At 27.9% G+C, this 22,353-nt stretch overlaps 1 protein-coding gene across 4 annotated transcripts; it reads right to left on the bottom strand.

Annotated features, from left to right (window-relative positions):
• Positions 1 to 4,532: 4,532 nt before the first annotated feature.
• LOC107436516 (Secretion-associated Ras-related 1) lies at positions 4,533 to 19,167 on the bottom strand. Of its 4 annotated transcripts, none has more exons than XM_016048264.3 (7): positions 18,750 to 19,167; positions 16,238 to 16,291; positions 14,905 to 15,024; positions 12,921 to 12,986; positions 10,975 to 11,078; positions 7,485 to 7,616; positions 4,533 to 5,053 (listed from the first exon to the last, which is right to left on the bottom strand). In XM_016048264.3, exons 2-7 carry the CDS (start codon positions 16,278 to 16,280, stop codon positions 4,940 to 4,942), a joined length of 579 nt encoding a protein of 192 aa, XP_015903750.1. In that variant the 5' UTR covers positions 16,281 to 16,291; positions 18,750 to 19,167; the 3' UTR covers positions 4,533 to 4,939. The 4 variants fall into 4 exon arrangements, with proteins under 4 accessions (XP_015903750.1, XP_015903751.1, XP_015903752.1 ...); XM_016048265.3 differs by having other exon boundaries at positions 18,760 to 18,916; XM_016048266.4 differs by having other exon boundaries at positions 18,738 to 18,828.
• Positions 19,168 to 22,353: the final 3,186 nt, after the last annotated feature.

Raw genomic sequence — 22,353 nt, 5'->3', positions numbered from 1 at the left:
TCAATATCAAAATTTATTAATCGAGGAAATTTTCTACAAACCGAAAAATTCTTAGATTGCAAATGGAATCCATATGAAGAGAAAAAAAATGTAAACAGTGCATAAGTATCAGCATCAGATGATAATCCTTGTTTCCATCAGGTTATGCTTTTAAGAAAATCTTACTTTGATAGGTCTTACTTGATATTTCAAAAGACATTAGTCTGATTTCAAATAATAATAAAAAAAATTCAAAATATTCCGATTTGTCTACAACAAATATGGGAAATTATCTCTCCCAGAAGCTTAAAAATGTGTTTTTGTTTTAAATGGGATATTTAATTGAATATGTTACCGTCAATATATGGTATCTGGTATTCTATAGAAAGCATAGACTTGTATAAAATGCTTAGAATTGTCGAGATAAGTATAAAATTATTAACATTTTAAACCTTGCTTAGGCATTTTACAGAATGACTAAAGAAAAACCTACAGACATTCAGTACAATGACTAAGCAAAGTAAATATAATAATTCTATTTCATACTTTACCTAAAAACACCAAGCATTTTATACTATGCCGGCATTCCATACAATGATGGTAAGCTATACAAAATTATGCTATGTCTATTGAGCCTGATTTCTTAAGCAAAATTTTCTGAAACACAGAGTAAGAACACTCATTTACAAAAATAAGCAGTATGTAATTTAAAAGCAGTGAAAAATAAGAGTTTTCATTTACTTTCCAGTTAAACGTGTATCTAAATTACAATAAAATTGCATAATATAAGCATAGTTTTAAATATACTTGCCACTATAAATATTAATAAAAAATAAAAAAAGATTAAAAAATTTTTCATAACGTAATTGAAAGAATTCGAAAAGCTGAGAATAAAATTTGATATTTATGAACGAATGTTTCTTCAGCGAAAGTTTCATTGAATTAATTACTCTCATAAAATCCCTTGTAAAATATTGGATCCCTTTTTCCTTATATTGTATTTTTTCTCAAGAACTTCTATGTAAAATAAATAATCAAAGTATAAATTTCAGTACTTTGCTTCAAATTCTATGCAAAATAAAACCTTATTCAATTTTCTTTACCCTAGTGCATTTTTTTCTTCTTTTCACATGCATCTAAAATAATAATTCACACTCATTTATAAGAAATAGGTAGGTACTAAAGTTGCACAATGGGATAGTGGCAAAAGTGTGGGAAACATCCCTGAGGATGATCCGAAGACATACAAATCGCAAGTTTGATCCTTTGCAGAGGAGGTGGCTCCCTTGCTTTGTTAGCCCAACAACCTGTGCACAAAGTCAAGAACTTTACGATAGGTATAAAAGGAAAGTTGATAAAATAATTACAAAAGTATCAAAGCCTCGACAAAATGTTAGAAAAATTACTTTGGAAAAGTATTTTGTTTATACTTTACGTAACATTACTAATGAAAGAATATTAAAAAGAAAAATGTGTGAATAGTAAGTTACAGGGTACCTGCTACATTTCAGATTTTCAAGTTCATGACTTTCCATGACTAATTCCAAGAACTTTTCATGACTTAACGAACTTACTATTTTCTCCAACAAAAACACAACAATAAATTTAAAAAAGCATTATAATAACATTAATTGAAATGATAGGTACAACCAAAACTGTTATACTCTTCATCTTCATATTAATAGATTTTAAATTTAAAAAACAGCGTAAAAAAAACTTGAAACAATAAAATAGCTGGAAAAAATACAAAAGCAAATTTTTTTTTCCGTTTTTTTCTGCAGAATTATATTCTAAATATACTTTTCTTGTTCATCAAAAAGGAAAAAAATAGTCCTGATTTTTCTGTTCTCATTTCGGAATTTAAAAAAAAAATTGCTAATGACAGGCTTGCTTCAGCTAGAATTTTAAATTGATAAAATCAAAAAAGTAAATAATAATAAAAATTCTGAAATCACAGAAGTTTAAAAGATAATTCGCTCTAGAAATTATGTTTTTTCTTTCATTTTTTTAAAGAACACCATAATTTTTAAAGAACAGGATAAAAACATTTTATATTTTAATAAAATATGACTGAGTGAGGATTTTGTTACAAATTCAGATATTCGGAACACTGTGAAATTGGGGTTTGGGGGGTAAATTCCATTTTAAAAATTAGATTTTTCGGAGACCTAAATCAATGACTTTCCATGATTTTTTTTTAAAAAATAGTTAAAATCATGACATTTCATGACGAATTTTGTTCAATACTGAAATTCATGATTTTCCATGACTTCCCAGGTGAGCGGTACGTAAGAAACAGAAACATATCACAAGTATACAGAATTAATAAAATCCATGCAAGTTTTGATGCTACACTGGCGTAATAATCATTACGGCACAATCCAATATATAAGAATAAAATTGCAGAGTAAAACTATGAATAGGATGTAAAAATAAGACTCAAACAGCAAATAAAGAGAAATGTTTTAATAAAAGACTAGAGAAAATGCATAAGTGGACAAATTCATTAATCTCCGCTATATTAAATTGTGCTCAACATAATGCCCCTGTTCAACATAAATTAAGTTCAGATATTTACATACATATTTAAAATGTATTAGAGATTTTCTCTTTATGTAGCTTGATCTACTTCTTAATGTGAAATGTTTGAAAATTTGCTAGAAACATTTCTATTTAATCCTGATATTAAAAACTTCTACTTATCTGAAAGTTCATTTAATTATTGATAAATGAGTATGTGATATTTTGAATTAATCCTCTAAATCTGAAATTAGCAACGATCGAGAGAGTTGTGTGATGTTTAAATTTCTGTAGATGGAGATTTATAATAATAATAATATTAAAATAAATAAAATGAAGATGTATATAGGATAGGCACTTATAAAAACAAAACATAGTATATGGGTGATATCTTTAATGAAAAAGTTAGAATCCACAATATATCAATTGTAAAAGTAACATATTTTAAAATATTAAATTCCGTTTGTATTCCGCACATTAACCCCTGAATTTCAATACTGAAGCCACATGAACAATGCTTCCATTTAAAAAGTAGTTATACGTTTACATTTAAATTAAGTGAATATTGGCTATCAGTTAAAATTAAAAATTAGCCACATAATTTCATATATATATGAAAGATTTCATTACAAATATTTTCTGAAGAATACAGACGATTTGCTTAACCAAGATGAACATAAATCATAAAATCGTGTTAATACAAGGGGCGTAGCCAGATTTTTCAACAAAAAATTAGCACCTTTTAAGTACTTTTTAAGAACTCAAAAAATATATTTAATCGCTTTCCAAAAAAATAGTAGTAATAAAAACTATTTTTTTCGATCGTTCTTATTTTATCGTTCTTATTATTCTTAATTTATGAACGTAAAATCAATAATATTTTCACAAACTTCACATAATCATGATAAAATAACTAGCTTTTAAAAAAAAGTGCAGAGAAAATTGTGAAAATCATTCAGTTTTTGTAATTTGGAGCGACAATCGACACAGCAAAGAAAAAAAATTTTTTTTAAAAGATAGAAAACACTTTTATAAACCCTGAATTTAAAAAAAACACCCTTAAAGGCTTTTAAAAATGTAAATCAAAAATAAGCACTTTTTAAAAACGCTATGCACCCTGTTAATAACATTACTTACCTTTTTAATAAAAACATCCTGTCATAAAAAGTTGACTTAGCAAGGAGTAAAAATTTGAAAATAAAAGTTCCTGTCTGTTAAATGCCTACCAAAGCCCTATTCCCCTCCTTTTTATTGATATAGAAATTCCTATATGAAAGGAATGATAATTATTATACGTTAATTATTATTAATGTGTATATTAAGAATACCTTTATGTTAGGTACCACTTAATCCTTAAAAATAATTAACCTCGTAATTAAAAATTCAAAGTCTTATATTATCTATCACAGCAATCCCACATACATTATATTATTTATCACAGTGATCCCCAATACTATAACACTATCCAATTTGCTTTTCATCATTAAATGATAAAAAGTAATCATGAAATAATTATACCAGTTTTTATCTTTAAATAACGAGCTCATTGCATTCAACATTAGTTTAAGAAAATATAGAGTTTTGTTTTTAATTCGTAAGTTTCAAATGAATAAAAAAAGAATATATAAGGAATGGAGTAGAATATTATATTAAAACATTGTTGATGGGTGTTAAATCGTCATTGCACTTGCATTACCTATTTCAATCTATGAACCCAGGACGATATAAGACATTCCAAAATTTTATTTTATTTCATTCAGCATAAATAAAATTTGTTATAGTTTATTTACAATGTTTTACTTTACTTTCATATTAAATAACAACTTTACAATATAAAATAAAAATTTCACAAGCAGATGCCATAAATTAAACAGAAATATTATCTTAATGCTCTGTAAACTACAGCATTTATCAACTAAAAAGCAACTCTAATGCTAGCTTCCAAACTTCTCATTTTACTCACATTTTCCCATTTCCTGCCATATGAAAAAGCTGTTCAATGTTAAGTGATTAAAAAAAAAAGGCTAAAAACATACAAATAAGTGTCTTTATTTCAACATATTCATGATTAGTTTCGCAATACTATAACATTTAAAATTACAGCAAATGTTTGAACTATATTTAAAAAAAAAAAAAACAATTTGAATAAAATCCAAACAAATAAATAAATAAATAGAGGAGTTTGACCCAGATATATAAATACAACATGAAAAATTACTTGTTAACAAATACAAGATTTTATCAAGCATAAAATTTCCTTTCAAGTACAATATTTATCAAATGTAATAGATGGAATGCCGAAAAGTTTTAAATGCAACTTCTGAATAGGTATACTGGAACATGCTTATATATCAGATGCTGAAGAAATAAAATATGTGGACCAATTAAATAAAATGAACATTCTTTTCCCTTTAAACAGATTTTAAAACTCAAGTCAGTTTTATATGTATTCAGCTAACCAGCGAAATCCTTCACCATAACCCTGCTTTTTTAGTACACTGCACATAAACAATTCTAATGGACGGCCTGGTATTTCTGATCTTGGGATTTTACTCTGAAAAAGAATTACACTATTTAGGAAAACAAAACAAAGTTGAGCTATAAAATAATGTGGGCTAGTTCAGTTATAAAATAATGTAGACAAAACTAAATAACTTTTACTGAGCAAGCAAGATAGGTTGGTACTTTGTTTACTTCACACTAGAAGTGCACAATGGGCTATTGGCAACGGTCTGGGAAACATCCCTGAGGATGATCCGAAGATATGCCATCACAATTTTGATCCTCTGCAGAAGGGATGGGATGGCTCCCCTCTTTTGATAGCCAGACTACCTGCGCACGAAGTCTAGCACTTTATGGTATAACAGTTTAACAAGGACCAATACCCCACACCCTCGGTCCCTTTGCAGACTGATCAAAGTGGTCACCCACCCGCTAACTAACTGCACCCAGTGGTGCTTGACTCCGGTGTTCTACTGGGACCCGTATCTTTACAATTAGTCCACTGTGGGACACTGAGCAAGCAATAAGTAGGGTAAGAACTAAATAACTTTAACCACCATCCTAAGTATGTATTTTTAGAATGCTTGTCAGAAAGTAAACAATCAGGCATAAAGCAAGAAAAAAAAACAAAAGTATCAAAATCCAAAGAATAACTGATTAAAACTGGACTGAAAAAATCTAAACTTGCTTGATTGATAGAGGAAATTTGAAAGTATTTCTAATATTCAATTGACTATTTCTTTGTTTCTTAGCACAATCAAACAGGTTGGTACTTTAAACTTTGACCTCCTCAATAGTGGTTCAATAAATTAAGGTTATTTTTTTTTATAAATTGTGCTCTAGTTGAATCAATTATGAAACTACTTAACCCTACAATAATTCTTACAGCATTTGCTGAAATTAATAAATAAGTATCTAACCACTGAATTCCTTGCCATATAAATTTGATATTTTAGAATTTTTAATTGAGTATTCTTTTTCCTAAAATGATTGAATTTACAAAAATCTCAATCCTGTGGGTAAGGTTACATGTTTTGAACTATGCATGTAATTAGTGGACGGTCCCAAAGTTTGAGCCAACAAGTCTTGTGATTTTTATTAAATTAAAAAGGTGTTCGATCCAAAATCCATTTTTTGACTCTTCAAATAGATTTTAAAATACACTTTTCTTTTTCTTTTTTTTTTTTTTTGCAGAAAATGGGATGTTCTGATCGCACACAAAAATCAGGTATATGGAGACAACTATGAACACCGGAATTATTAATTTTGTTTTAAATGAAAAAAATTCATATTTTTTACAAAAATTAGGACAAAAGCTAAAATTTTGGGACAACTTTTTCAAATTAGAAAATCTGAGGACAACTTTCACTATAAAACAAATGGTACCTCAGACAAAACAAAGAAAATGTTTTACCTGGCTGGAAATGTTCTGGCTTCTATGCAATAAAAGCCCCACTTTTGTTAGTAAGGTAAAACAGGTAAAACAATATCTTTGCCTGTGCCTATATTATAAATTTGTTAATGCCAACCACAACCTGAAGCACTTTAATAAATGTTGGCAACATTCTACTTTTTTTGTAACAGTAACAAAAACCAAATGAATAGAAAATGACAAAAAGCAAAACAAATGGGAAGCATTTTACCCAATGTGTTACCCAATGTATAGTCTTCATTACTATCCATTTATACATTGGGTAAAATGCTTCCTATTGTAGAAGCTAAGAATATGGGGAAAATTATACAATTGCATTTAAGTTGTCTGACTAGATTTGACACTTCTGACCTTGTAACTATGATAATTAATATGTATCCTGTGTTTGCTACTGAACAGCGTATTCTTTTTATAACTATTTACAGCATTTTAATTTCTAATTTTTACGTTATTTTTTACTTTTTCACTTTAATTTCTATTACTTATTCTTCTCTATAAGATGCAGTTAAATAAAAACTGGTTAGAAGGAGTCTAATACTCTTTTAATCTAATAAAATATTCAACTCTTTAAAGCAACAAAATACAAATGGTTGAGAACAAATTCTTGTAAATCGAAATTTTTATAAAATCAGAGCAATGTAGTTAATTTAGAAAAATATTATGACCCTGTTGATATAAAGAACCAGTTAAACAGAAGAAACCTAATGCACATTTAATCTTCTGAAACAGTTAGCATTTTGATGTAAACTCAATTCTATATGCAAGATACAAATGGATAAGAATAAATTCTTATAGATATCTTCATAAAATCAAAGCAATGTACTTATAATACTGAACTTTGGAGAAAAAAACTGTTTCCTATGACTTAGTTAATGTCAAGATCCATTGAAACAAAGACTACTTAAAGAACCTGATGCATTTTTGATCCCCTAAATTAGTAAACTTTTTAAAACAAAATAAATTCTATATGCAAGCTTTTATGAATAGATATTTCTATACAATAAAAATGAAGGAATAAATGTGATTTTTAAAAAAGTTTCAAAATACATACTTTTCCAGTAGTCTGTCCATATAAATTAAAATAAGCTCTCATTTCATCTTCACTTGCTGCACCAGGCTTGTCAATTTTATTACCCAGAATTAACACTGGACAGTTTGAAAGTTGCTCATCTGTTAAAAGACTCTAGAAAGTGAAAAAAGAAATACATCTATACATTATTTTAAACAATTCAAGATTATACTTAAGAACTAAAACAAAGTATTTATGGCACTAAACCTTTCCTTGCAGGCTCTCACTATCCTGCTTGAATTAGAAGTTAAATTTTCAATTTTGATTTTCTCATTGTCTTGCATTTACCAACTTTTGACGATAGTTAATCATTTAACAGTACAATACCTTTAAAAATATTAGGAAAACAGTTTTGGATTTTATTTGATTAAAAGGCAGTATCGCCATAGATTTAAAGAAAGGAACAGAATATAAAATTAGTAATTTTATTGGTTATTTAATATTGTACTTGTATCTGCTTTTAGATTTTTTAAAAGTTTGATATTTTAATTCCAACTAATGAAAACTGATTTGGATTATATAGAATTTCTATTTTAATTAAATTACTTTTAAAAAGTATTTTTAAAGCCAAAAATTTTATGAAGTAATTGAATTGAGCAAATTTTGCCAGAAAAAAATTAAAATATTTCTAGAATAGCCCCAGTTAACATCGTGCCAAATTCTGATTAAGCGATGACATAATATATTACTTTTTTTTAAAGATAGGGCTGAGTTGAGTAAATATTAAACAAATTTATTTGTAAACACTGACATAAAAGAAACATTTTTAGGAGATTTAACTTGCTTTCAATGCACACAGCTAGAAACTCATAAAACATGAAATTCCAAATACCAAAGAAATTCCAAATATGAAATACCAAAGAAATTTTTTTTTTTTCAAACTAATTTGAAAACAAAAATTCAACATTCCAGTGGTTTCAAACTAGGGGAAAATTTTTATGTTAAAAGGAAAATCGATGTTAGATTGACTTCCTGCAAATCTGGCAGTATTTTCAGAAAATGAAAAGTCTGGAATACTTCCCAGAATTAGGTGTTAAGACTAAGAAATTCGTCAGTAGCTTTAATATATTGAAAAACTTCAAGCCACTCTTAAAATAGATTTCTATATTAAAGACATGTTTGAAGAGAAATTAGTCCCAAAAATTTGGTCAACAGCATACCAGAGTTGCAGAAAGTTCCATCAGGGGATTGTTTTCATTTGTATTGATAGTACAAATACAGGACAGAAGTAGTATTCGAATTTAAACTTTTAGGGTAATTTACATTTTCCAAACATTTTAGTTACAAATCTATTGTCCTATACACTATCTGAATTTTATCTTAAAACAATTTTTAAAACAAAAGAAAAAACTTTTCAATTAACTCTCAAATAAACAATTGGCATTTGAAACTATAGTAAAATTGAAAAACATTTAATTTTCAGACACTTTCCCCCCCCCCCAAAAAAATTCACAGGTTCAAGTCATTTCTGTTATTAAATTTACTAATTCTACTATACCAGATTTAATTTATTTCGATAACACAAGTATCCAATTAGAATTTATCTTTAAGGTTGGAATTGAGTTCTAGACTCACACACAATAGGTCTCAATATTGTTTTCAAATTTTGCACATGATCAGTTCTTTCAGATATTATAAGCAACAGTAACTTTTATCATTCTTTCTGTTCTGTCCTATATAAAGCCTACAACTAGTTCCTTTTAACTCAATCTTTATGTCAATCTTCTTAATTTTCAACTTTCACTAATCTACACTAACTTTCCTTTTCCAATGTTTCTATCATCATTTGAACTTATTATTTTTTAAGATTATCTTCTTTTAATATTCATATTAAACAATTTACAGTTCTAAATAGTGCAGAACTAACATTCAGGAAAATATTCCTTTTATTATACTGTCATAATTTTTAAAAACTTTTGTGTGACATACTAATTTCAATAGTAGTTATAAAATTGTTATTATCAACTTTTAAATAACTTAAATCTGTGCCTTTCTTGGCAATAACAAGTCTGGTATGAACTAATTCACAACATACTTTATTAACTTATTCATTTCACTGAACAACAGGTGTAGCGTAAGTTATTCATTTTGAAGAGAAAATGTTTCCAAGTTCATTGGCAATAAAAATGTTTCAAAATGCTTGTGAGTATAAGCAATGAAAGTTTTGTTTAAAAAAAATTCAGTTGATGGCATCTTTCACACGTAAATTTATATCTAATTGAGTTGACTGTTAATTTAAACTTATTCAACCTTGATTTAGCTGTAAGATTAGTGCATTTATTTTAGTCAGGAGTTTTAAGAAACAGCAGCAAAATTTTAATAGATGTTTTGATCAGAAAGTCAAAGCTAAGTTAAGAAAATTATAGCTACAAATTTTCAGCTCAACAATAATGGCAGTTCTATTGTATGGCAACAGTATCTTGAAATTGACAAAAGGAAATCAACACATTTCAAATAAAATACAATAGAAAAATCTTAAAAATTTACTGTCCAACTAAAGTATTTAACTCCAAATAAATGAACAGTAAAAACACAAAATCAACAGTTAAACACAAATGAACACGAGTTGGGCACATTCTCAGAATGACGCAACACTAATGGTGCCGACCATGGCTCCAGGTGCTAAGAAGGAGATAGGGCGACTAAAACTAACCTGTCACTAAATTATACTAAAAGAAAGAAATGCTTTCAGGGGGCTCAGCTGGGACATAGGTGATTGTGATACAAAGAGAAACACCCAGAAAATTTCATGTGTAAAAACTCAACATCCATTTATATACCATACTTGTTTCATGTTTAACATAATTTTTTAGAAATAAGACCAATACTTAAATTATCTACCAATGAAAAATATCAAGAGATTATTAAAATCGCCCAATTATGAATTACCATATTAGATTTTAAAAACTCAAAAATACAACTCATGATATTCAACTTTAAATTTGCGTTAATATTAATCGAGGTGCACGATTTTTTTAACCATGTGAATATGAAAGCCAACATGTAACTTTTAAATCAAGTAAATATGGAAATCTATGTTTTACATTAAAATCTCAACACTAGAGGATTCCGCTGACTTCAAAACATTCAAAATTGGGAAGAATCACATGCATGTAAATGTCTTGTTAACAGGATTTAGCAAAAGTTTCAAAATTTAAATTTAAGACAGAAGTCTGAAATTTTTGTGTAGAAACATCCTTTTCTAGGAAGTCAAACCATCTGAATTTTTAATTTATTTTGCTTAAATAACTTGCAAACTTTAAAAAAATAATAATAAATTTGTTCAAAATTTTCTTTGCCTTTGTTTACATTTTAAAACATGTTAAGAAAAATCTAACACTGACTAAATACAATGCATAAATGCTTTTGAGTTTTTTAATGGGGAATGAGTCAAGGTGAGTTGGAAACCACTGCAATATTAATTGCAATAAATTAAATTTCTAAGAAAAGGAAATAAAACAAATCAATATACATTTAATTCAACCAGAGATTCTGGAAACCTTTCTCTGTCTTCTGCATCAATTAGAAAAACAATAGCATCAACAGCAGGGAAATAATCTTTCCACACCCTGCGAGCTGAAAACAAAAATATATATAAAAATTATAAAGAATACATGATTTATTTCAAGCTAAGAATGATATCATTAAAACTTTACAGAAGAAAATACCAATAATATGTTTTACTATAAGAAGAAACCCCACAGAGACCATCACAAAAGACCATGCACAAACATTAGGAACAAATACAAAAAGTGTAGAACAAAACATACAAATTGTTCTAAGCACTATGATTATGCATATTCGAGTAAACAGTCATTCCATATCAGAATATGTATGTATTTATCTCTGAAATACTTTTATACAATAGTAAATTACTTAAAATTTTGGAAATGAGTATTGGAGACAAGGAACAGTATTGATATTCAACCAATTTTTTAAATATATATATATATTATTTAAATGCATATTTTTTTTATTCCTTGTGAGTATTCTAAGCAAACTATATTATTAAATAATAAAAATACAGTCAGACCTCCATGTAACGAAATAGCTAAATCCCGATAAAAAGTTTCTTATATGAAAAATTCGCTAAATAGAAAATCCCCATTTGAAATACTTAAGCACAAAACAGGTTTTAAATTTATAAACACTAGACATAATTAAAAAAGCAATTGATTCACCCTTATCTTGTAAATTATTATCTACTATCGAATTGTGTCAAATGATTTCAAAATTTCATCATACGAAGGTTCGGTGATCTCTCCATCACATCCGTCTGTTAGCGCCTTGCCTTGTTACTTAATAATAGATGGCGCTGTTAAAATATATATACATTTTTACTTCTCTTTTTTTAATAAATACAGCCCATGTCGTCGTGAAGTGTGGTGCTCTTGTTTCTTTGTGTCTAGGTTTACTTGTGTGTGTACAAAACACAGTCTTCATCTTCCTCACAATTTAATGCTGTATTGTTTTAATTTTTCACACTGTCCAAAATATCAGATTCAGTTAATGTTTCTGTGATTGTAGCTTCAGAATCAATAAAAAGAGAATCAATAAAAAGAGAATCATTAATCAGTACATCATCATTAATTTTGTGGTTCTCTCTTAGCTGTACCCACATTTTTTTAAGTTCTTCTAAAGGAATATAATCCTAATCCTTTGCACTTTCCGAATTCTCCGAACTGACTAAGAATCACGATAAAACACAGTCGTCATCTTCCTCACAATTTAATGCTGTATTGTTTTTATTTTTCACACTGTCCAAAATATCAGATTCAGTTAATGTTTCTGTGATTGTAGCTGCAGAATCAATAAACAGAAAATCATTAATCAGTACATCATTAATTTTGTGGTTCTCTCTTAGCTGTACCCAGATTTTTTTAAGTTCTTCTAGAGGAATATCATCCTAATCCTTTGCACTTCCGAATTCTCCGAGCTGACTAAGAATCCAGCTTCAGAAAAACTGTTACGAATAGTAAGATCTGTAACATCTCAGTTCCATGCTTTAGAAATTTCTGTTATGGTTTCTCGTAAATTGATTTTTAGCATGAATTCCTGTATGAAATGCAAAGAAAAAGGGATTTTATTGATTTCTCTAAAAGTTAAGTGGCTGCGAAAATCAATTCAAGGTCATTTCCCCTATAAAATGCGTTAACAAGTTTGAAATGTTCTACAATATTTTGGGAAAGAAGGGAAGTGGGTCGCAAAGAAATGTTTGTTAAATAAAAAATTCACTTTGCTATTTGGAAGCTATTTTACAAAGAAATTTCCAAAATGTTTTTGGTTCCTCGAAATAGAGCAATGCGCAAAATGGAAGTTCGTTATATAGAAGTCCGACTTAACATATTTTACTGAGAAATATTGCTTAAAGATACAAAAATTAAAATATTATAAAAACAGCACTTGAATGAAACAAACCTTGGCTATGTCCACCCAAGTCAAAAGTAGTAAATCTCATACTTCCTATTGATAATTCTTCAGATGCTAAAAATTTAAAATTAATTAATTAGAAATAAAAATAACTCATTATAACTGCATTTTAAAATAGCAAAACAATAAAGTATCAACAAAGTTTCTAAGTAACTTTTGATGATTTAAAATCTTATCAAAACAACAATGTTTTATCCAATCAATGAACGCCTCTCCATCTAGCTATCCCTGAGTTTTTGACTTGACATTTCTCGTTTTTTAAATTGGAAATTTAGAACAATTTTTTATACATGTCGTAAAAATTTGTCAATGGATTTAAATTTTAGAGAGTTGAAGTATTTTTCAAAGTAATTTATTAAAATAGATCAACAAACATTCTCCGAGTGATTTTGAAAATTATTATTTATAACATTTGCATAATATTAAATAATAAGGAACATATTCAAAGAACGCCATAATAAGTAATGAAAATGCAATCAATGTTTATTTAAGAATGAAAACTGCAATTTTGTTTAAACACACTAAATTTATAATTTAATAATTTCTGACTGAACTTATGTAAAACAAATATTTACAAAACTTTTTAAATTAAAGGGAAGCATAAATTTATTAAAATTTTGCTAGGATAAAAGTTTCTTCCGATTCGGTGTGTTAGATATTTCGGTGTTTTTCAGATGAACACTTTTAGAAAAATTTCAACATATATTTCGATTATAAATACAAGAATTGAGTGCAGAATATATAACATAAAAAAAATAGTTTCATTTTTAATCATTAAATAAGTGAATATTCTGCAAGTTGTTCCTTTTTTTTTTTTGTATCGCCGAGAAGTAATAATGAAAAAAATTCGACATATCAGTAAAGATAAAATAGAATAAAACATTTTTACTACTCTCAAATTATAAATTTTAGTACATGAGACAGCTTTAAGATCCCTATAACAAAATTAATAAAATGGCCAACTGATCATACATTTCAGACTTAATTTATCATATCTTTACAATTACCTCAGACCTATTTATCCAACATTCCTTAATAATTACTTGCAATGTTACTTCTAAAGTATAACAATTTTAATAAAACTCTAAATGATTAGTTATAAACAGCATTAAAAAAAAATTTAATTGTACAGTAATTTTGCAGCACAGATCCAAAATCTTGGACATTGGAAGGTGTCTGAGAAAACAAATTACAACATCTACTAAATATTCACTTACTACAGTAAGCCTCTAGACTAAATTTGTGATGCATTCTTAAGAATAACAATTTAACATTCTTTATTTTTTTTTCTTTTTTTTTTATTTTCCTAATATCTTAAACATTAATTTTTATCAATAATATATCAGGATTGGGACTTTCAGAAATTAAAAATTTTGCATTTAAGAAACCCATTAAAATAATCTAAAAATGTTTAAATATATCTCTTCCCATTTCTGTGATTTTGATTAAAATGAATAGCTTATATGCTTAAATTATCTAATGATTCAAATAACAGAGAACAATTTCAAGTTTATGATATTAAAATTTTTTTTAAAAAATGAAAACATTTAGAAATATTGAAATTTGAATATCCTAAAAATGTGGAGACCTTGGGCAAATGCTTTGCTTGCTTTACCCTAAAAACCACTTAGTCAAACACTACATTATTCTTAATAAATAATCCCAAAAAGAGTGAAAAGATGTTTTCAATCATTGCAAAACTCTTTAAATTCAACGTTTGCTTCTATTCATCCTATTTTGAGAAGGGGAGAATGATTTACTAAGTCATTTTTTGTCTATTAATTATAAATTAATTAAAATTAATTAAAATTAATTAACTTAAACTTTTAATTAGAAAATTAAAATTAATTCTATTATATTAATTTTAATCATCTATTTTTAATAAAGAAACTTTTAAAAAAAATAAATTAAAGAAATATAAAACATTTTTAAAATGAAAAAAAAACTAATCAAACAAATGAAAAGTGCATACTTGGGTGAAGAGTTGGTACATGTTGAGCCATGCGATCATCTTTAAGCATGTGTAAAAGAGTTGTTTTTCCTGCATTATCTAAGCCTAAAAATAACAGCTTACCACTCTTTTTCCATAAGCCTAAAAATACAATTGAAATAAATTATAAAATTACAAAAACATACATTTCTTATAAAACTTTTTAACTATCTAAATAACAAAGTTAAAAAAAATCCTTCGAAAAAATTAAAATTTTACTAAACCAAATATTTTCTTTTTCTGATTTTGAGACATCATAAGACAAATAAGCTCTTTGACCTAACAATTTACCAATTTAATAATTATTTTTAGGACTGAAAGGCCACAAAGCTTTACATAAATTTAATTTCTTAACTAGAGTGCCTCAAATAGGTTCAAAATTGGAACATAGTTGCATTATAGCATAAATCAATTTACTTTTATGTTGTGCAAAAGAGAACATTCAAGAAATATTGTTTTAACCTTCCAGCAATGGCACAAATATTGAGAAATACACTCATGGTAGCTTACTTTAAAAAAATATATATGTATTAAAATTAATTGTCACTTTAACCTTAAGCTAAGAACAATATAATTGTAATATTCTTACATTTAAAAACTTATATTTAACAATGGCTTGTCTAGCAGGCATGCTTGAAATCAAAAGTTATTAATAAAAAAATTAAAATTGGTTGAAGAATGTCACACTTTAAAAATTAAAATAAGTTCTTTCTAATTATGTTATGACCATTTAATGTGCCAAAAAATTTTAATAAATTTTTTAATGAAAATTCCTTGAACAGCATTTTCAAAGCAAATGTTTAAAAATTCAATAATTATAAACAGCATAAAGAATATTAAAATGAATTTTCTTACTATGAACACTAAAAGTCAGCTACAGTTTACATTTTTTAAAAAAGAGCATCAAACGTTCTAAAACGCTTTGAAATGTTTTAAAGACCATCAGACTTTGATAATAGTATGCAATACTTTCTAAAAATCAAATATAATTTATTGTATGTTGCCTTTTAGTACAAAACAAATTGATATTGTTCTTATTACTATTAAGTTAATAATATTTAATATTAAAAATAATTAAATTATAAAATGGTACAAAAATTGAATTCATTATGATCATCATAGTCTACAAAAGCAAAATTAGTTTTGCTTCTAGTAGCCCTTTTCATAAAAAGTATACACAGATATTATATAATTTACTTTTGAATAAAAATCACGCAATTCTCAACTTCATCCACCCGTTATAAAAATTAAAACTTTGCTTACAGTGAAGCATTGAAGAAAATAACAATAGGCATTAAATCTTATCAACACTTACCTAAGAAGTTAAGAACTCCAGTCATCCAATCCACAATAAACATTTTGAATTATTCTAAATTCAAAGAAAAAAAGGTCTATTAGTCAAACAGTAAGGGCAATAAATAAGTAAGACATTATAAATGAAGATTTACATAAATGAAGATTTACATAAATGAAGATTTACATCTATGGAAAGATAACTGCTAAATCTTGGAAAGAACTAGGCAAAGGCATGAGAAAAACTAAAAAAGAAACATCGCAGAAGAGGTTAACTACAGGGAAAGGATAAAGTTTGCAGCCACTACAGTCAATCAGTTTTTTTTTTTTAAATTTTTTGCAAGAACAAAAACATTTTGGCTCCTTAACAAATGCGAAAAAGGATACCGAAATTGAAATATATCTACTATAATATTTAACTTATTCTAGACCTAATTTAATAAGAAAAGCCATTTAAATATTAAACTCCTTCTGCAAATCAATAAATAGTCGCATATAGAATTTTTAACTAATAATCAAAGTTAAAAAGAGAGGAAAAAGACATCAAAGTTTAGCTTAAAACTTCCTTCCAATCTCGCGGTCAATCAAGATATTAATATCAGATACCTACACAATATACAAGGTGACAAAATATTATCTGACTAACACAGACATACAAAAACATTTCAAAGAAAACTAACAGAGTGTGGGGACAGTTATCGACAATGTCAACCTTCATCTATGAAAAGGTACCCCAACATAGAATAGAGTTAACTTGTCTTATATACTAGTGAATTGGAATTTTGTAGTGGTAAACAAACTACAGTACTCGCCCACCAGAATTATAGCTGTGATAGAATTCAATGAACGGTTACTACTAGTTGATACATTGCTGTTTTGTGAGAAGCTGGTAGAGCTGTATTAAGATCACCCTACTTCTAAGTGCTGATCGTGTGAGCTGCATTAAGTTCACGATCATGGTCGCTCCTATGTTGCCTTTAGCAGTTGAGTGTATACATTTTACGTTGTGTGTGATAGACACCGAGTAGCAACAATGCAAGGAGGTGGACAATGTCGCAGTTACAAGTAGCAACTCAACTGTTTACCATCCATCGAAGTAATCAAATCGAAGTGAGTCTTACTGTCAAGATAGGCGTGTTCATATTGAAATGTGAGTATTTGTCAAGGTAGGCATGTTCACAACACGTCCAAAGGCGACCAATGTGGGGAGAATTGTTATCAACAATGTCAACCTTCATCTATGAACAGGTACCCCAACATAGAATCTAGTTAACATGTCTTACATACTAGTGAATTAAATTTTATTTTTGTAGTGGTAGACACACTACGAGTGCACAGAACAACAATAAACAAACGTATATACCTTTGTTTATTGCTGTTCCATGCACATGCACTGCTGTGCTTCGGTATAACAGAGAACTTAATTGTAAAATAAAATAAATATATGTAAAATCTAACAAACATGAAAGGAAAATATGTCCAAATTTTGGAAGATCTGTATCGGCATCAATACCAAAATAATCACCAAGTTTTGGAACTTAAAAGCAATGACCCACAAAAATCTATATAATAAAAAAAACATGTCCCAGAAGAAAACAAATTCCAAGGGTATGACTTGTAGCCATTCTCGGACAAACCTCAATATATAATTCTTTTTTATTTATAGCAGGTTTAAAATATTTTTTGTAGATGCAACAAACAGATACAATATGATAATATCCCTTAAAACATAGCCTAAAATTTTTTATTTCTTCTCCCCATTATAAGAGACAGGGTAAAAGTTAATTATCTAACTCTGATGCACACAAATATTTGAATGCAAACTAACAGTGCATGAAACAGATATAACAAAGCTAAAATGTATTTTAACATATATATGCAATAAATATTAAATAAAGTTAATTATTAGTAACTGCTTTTTTTATAAAAAGAAGTTTTATTTATAAAGACATTTTAGGGCCTGCCCGAAAAAAAAAAAAAAATATATCCAAATGCAAAACATTTAAGATTTTTTTTTTCTTTCTAAATCTTTAATGTGCAACTTCTCTGCTTATTTATGACCGATTAAAACATTTATCACTTGCATGGTTTCACAATAACTTATTGGCAAATTTTAATATCTTTATAAATGAGCATTCAGAACACTTTCAATGAAAAAAAAAATTTAATAAAACACCAAAAGTTTAAAATTAGCTTTTGCAAAATTCAGGCATAACTATAAAAAACACACAAAGGGAAACTATCAAAACAAAACCCTTACAGTAAAAAGTAACAATATTACCTTATGCTAGATAATTTACAATTAAATTAAATTAAATAGCAATTGCAAAATATAAGTAAAGAACAAAAAAAATTTATCTATTAAAAAAATTATTCACGATAAACATTTAATACATTAGAAATAAAAAGAAAAATTAAATGATCAATGAACATATTTAAGAATTTTAAGGAATTTAACAAAGGCTGGGATTCGGAATAAAAATATGCACTTAAGTTTTTATTCAATAAGCAAAAAAAGTTTCAAGAAAACTGACGTTTCTATACCACATGAAATTCTCACGGCAATATGTTGATAGAAAAGACTTCATCAAATAATAATAATGCTACTGCTCATCTGTCTAGTTTAAAATAAACACGTCATGCTTATTAAAATTTGATTATTTGTCATCTCAATCAAAGCCAGTAGAGGGCACAACACAACATTTGATAGAAGGCAATTGCTTGGCAGAACGACTTCTAAATTTCATAGACTAACTTGATTGGCTAAAATTATCATCGTTTGCATTAACTGGTATCGTTATCAATTGATCCTTGAAGCAGGTTACTCCATTTAGCCTCTTAATTCTTTGTTTGGGAAGCAAGAATTACTTCTCAAATTAGTTTTTTCAGTCATCTTTGAACATGAGGCTTCAAATATTTACATAGCAAAGGGGTATCTGTCGCCCCAGGACTGATGAACAGGTCCTCTCCCCCCTTCCAAATTTACACTCTCCATTTCCGAAAACAACAAAAATAGTAAAATTTTTATTTAAGCAACAATTATTTAGCTGTATCTCATCTATCTCAATTTTCACAGTTAGAAATATTTAGTGAAACATAATTTTCAGAAGTCAAGTCGAAATTAAGATTACTAAAAACAAATTACTTTAAGATCGCAATGCAAAATTGGCACTTAAACTGGTATTGTATTATTCTCTATAAAATTTCATTGATTTAAAGACATTCAAATAATTAATATTTGTATAGCTAAATCTATTAACGTAAACTAGGATTAAACTTTTTGATTGGTTTTCTTTCTTTCACAGGATGAATGGCTATAAGTTAGAGTCTAGATACATAGAAAGCCGCTTATGGGCTTTATCTTTCATTCATAACATTAAAGTCCAAATGTATTAATAGCATCAATCGGGAGTGTCCATTTATAGGTCAGAGCACCATTCATACCTACTAAAAAAACTGCTGGTTACACTGGGCTCCCGCAGTGAACTGATCGTTAAGACACGGTTCTCAGCAGATCACCGAAACCAAGCATCACTAGCTGCGGTCAGTGTGCGGGTGGGTGACCACTTGGTCTACGTAGAAACCGAAGGTGTGTGGTATTGGTCCTCGTTAAACTGTTCTACCGTAAAGTGCTCGACTTCGCGTGCAGGTCGTCGAGTTACTGAAGTGGGGGCGTCATCTCCTCTGCAGAGGATCAAAATTGTGATGACATGTCTTCGGATCATCCTCATGGATGTTTCCCAGACCGTTGCCAATAGCCCATTGTGCAGCTCTAGTGCAACGTAAATGAACTACAACGTTGGTTACACTGGACAATTAAAATTAAAAAGATTAAAATTATTTTATAAAGACTACAATTTGGAAGTTAAATAAGTATAGCTTATAAGAACTTAAAACAGTAAGTCGTTATGATTTGTTCACGTATTCTGTTCCCTCCTTTGTACAAGCGGAAAAAGTTTTTTTATTTGAAATATTCCCAATCACTTTGCTTTATCAGACGTTCATTTATTTTTATTTAAAAAAAAAAAAAAAAAAAAAAAAAATTGTAGCAAATATTACCACCAACTGCACTTTTCAACACAAGTAAAAATTATATTTATACATTTTGTGTGATATCGACTGTTATTTCATTTTTACGTAATAAAAATAATTATGTGATATTTGTTTATTGTTTTTAAAATTTGCTTCTCATTTATTGTAGTTTATAAAAGGGTTTAAGAAACCATTTTAAGACTTAACATACATTAAAAGTCTTATGAAATCACTAAATATAAATGTCCTAAATTTAAAAATATACTCTTATATGCTATAATGCGCTGTTTTAGTTTGATCGATTTTAGATCCATATAATTTCTTTCATTCACATTTATATTGTGCAATTAAATATTCATCTTTTTTTTTTATTTTTTATTTTAGCTTAAGAACATTTCGGTTAATTTCTTTTAAAACGCACTTTTGTGATGCCATAAAAAACCCTCACTTTTTCTTTATGTAATACTTTTTCCTCATAAATCTATTTTTTAATAGAAAATGAAAAAATTTTATTTTGAAAAGTATCACTTTGGTATTCTGCGACTTTGAAGGAATCATAATACTGAAAAGAATTTAATTTTATGCAAATATATTACTAAATTCGACTGATAAGAAAAGGAATAATTAAAAGAATTGAGATGATAAAACAAAAGAATTATAATATTTAAAAGAATTTAATTTCTTGAAAATATATTACTAAGTTGACTGACAAAAGGAATAGTATCTGAAACAATGATGATTACATGAAAATTATCTTAATTGCCATCATAATGTTTAAATACTTGGGCACGCAGCCCTTAATTTAAAAAGATTGTTGCATCCTACTATATGAATTACTAACATTTTTTTTTTCATGTATAAGATTTTTAATTAATTTTACCTATAAAAATAACCTTTAAGTAAACTTTGAATATAACTATTGAAAGATAGTGAGTTATTTTCTCATATTTTTATGATAAATTTCATTCAATTTGTTAAGTGATTACACCTTTCCAATTTAATGCTTTTTCTTTATTTCGCATTTCCATCACAATTATTAAATTTTTTATTAATTAATATTAAAATATAATTTAAATTAAAATAATTTAAATTAAAATAATTTAAATTAAAATAATTTAAATTAAAATAATTTAAATTAAAATAATTTAAATTAAAATAATGTAAAATAAAATAGTTTAAATTAAAATATAGAAATTAATCTAAATTGAATTAAACTGAATGATTATAAACACCTAAAGGTTCATATTATAATTTTAAATTTTTAAATAAATTAATAAAATTGTTAAATTGTTTTATGTTTATTGCTGTGCGCATTTATAAAACTTGTAGAGGGATTCACCTAAGCCTATAAACGCCACTGATACTAATGATACTGTATAAAGTATTTTATTGATATATTTGGTAATTATCAAAACTGTTCCAATATTGAGCAGTACTGATACCAATAACGATACTGTGAAAATAAGTGTTTTAAGGCTCCTCGAAAGAGATACATATTGGAGAAAATTGCTTGAGAGAGATAAAATAGGACAATTATGAGTTGATTGTGAGCAATAGCATCTTGCCAAGTGAGTAATGACGAAAAGAGTTAATTTCTATTTTGATGTGATGAACTGCAAAAAACGTTTTTGCCTAATTTAATAACGTAAAGCCCCCAAGAAGGTATTTCGCAGTGTTGTTCAATACTGATTTTTTGATTATTTACCATTTTTCAAAGAATTTGTTGTTGTAGTTAATTTACTTCTCACTAGAGCTGCACGATGGGCTATTGGCGACGGTCTGGGAAACACCCCTGAGGATGATCCGAAGACATGCCATCACAATTTTGATCCTCTTCAGAGGGGATGGCACCCCCGCTTCGGTAGCCCGACGACCTGCAAGCGAAGTCGAGCTCTTCACTGTAGAACAGTTTAACGAGGACCAATACCACACACCCTCGGTCCCTACGCAGACTGATTCAAGTGGTCACCCACCCGCACGCTGACCGTAACCAGTGATGCTTGAGTTCGGTGATTTGCTGGGAACCGTGTCTTAATGATCAGTCCACTGTGGGACTCAAAGAATTTGTAAACAAAGACCTGAGGGATTTTAAAATGGAAATCTAAA

This window comes from Parasteatoda tepidariorum, chromosome 10, assembly GCF_043381705.1.
Source record: "Parasteatoda tepidariorum isolate YZ-2023 chromosome 10, CAS_Ptep_4.0, whole genome shotgun sequence".
Classification (NCBI taxonomy): domain Eukaryota; kingdom Metazoa; phylum Arthropoda; class Arachnida; order Araneae; family Theridiidae; genus Parasteatoda; species Parasteatoda tepidariorum.
This window is presented reverse-complemented; position numbering and strand designations above follow the sequence as displayed.

Bases quoted from the DNA above. Each gene is read 5' to 3' on its own strand.
- LOC107436516 (XM_016048264.3), bottom strand. From the start codon at position 16,280: ATGTTTATTGTGGATTGGATGACTGGAGTTCTTAACTTCTTAG. The intron at 11,079-12,920 runs GTTTGTTTCATT...TTTTGTTTTCAG, and splicing joins CTTGGGTGGACATAGCCAAG to CTCGCAGGGTGTGGAAAGAT. The intron at 5,054-7,484 runs GTATGTATTTTG...ATTCTTTTTCAG, and splicing joins ATGGACAGACTACTGGAAAA to AGTAAAATCCCAAGATCAGA.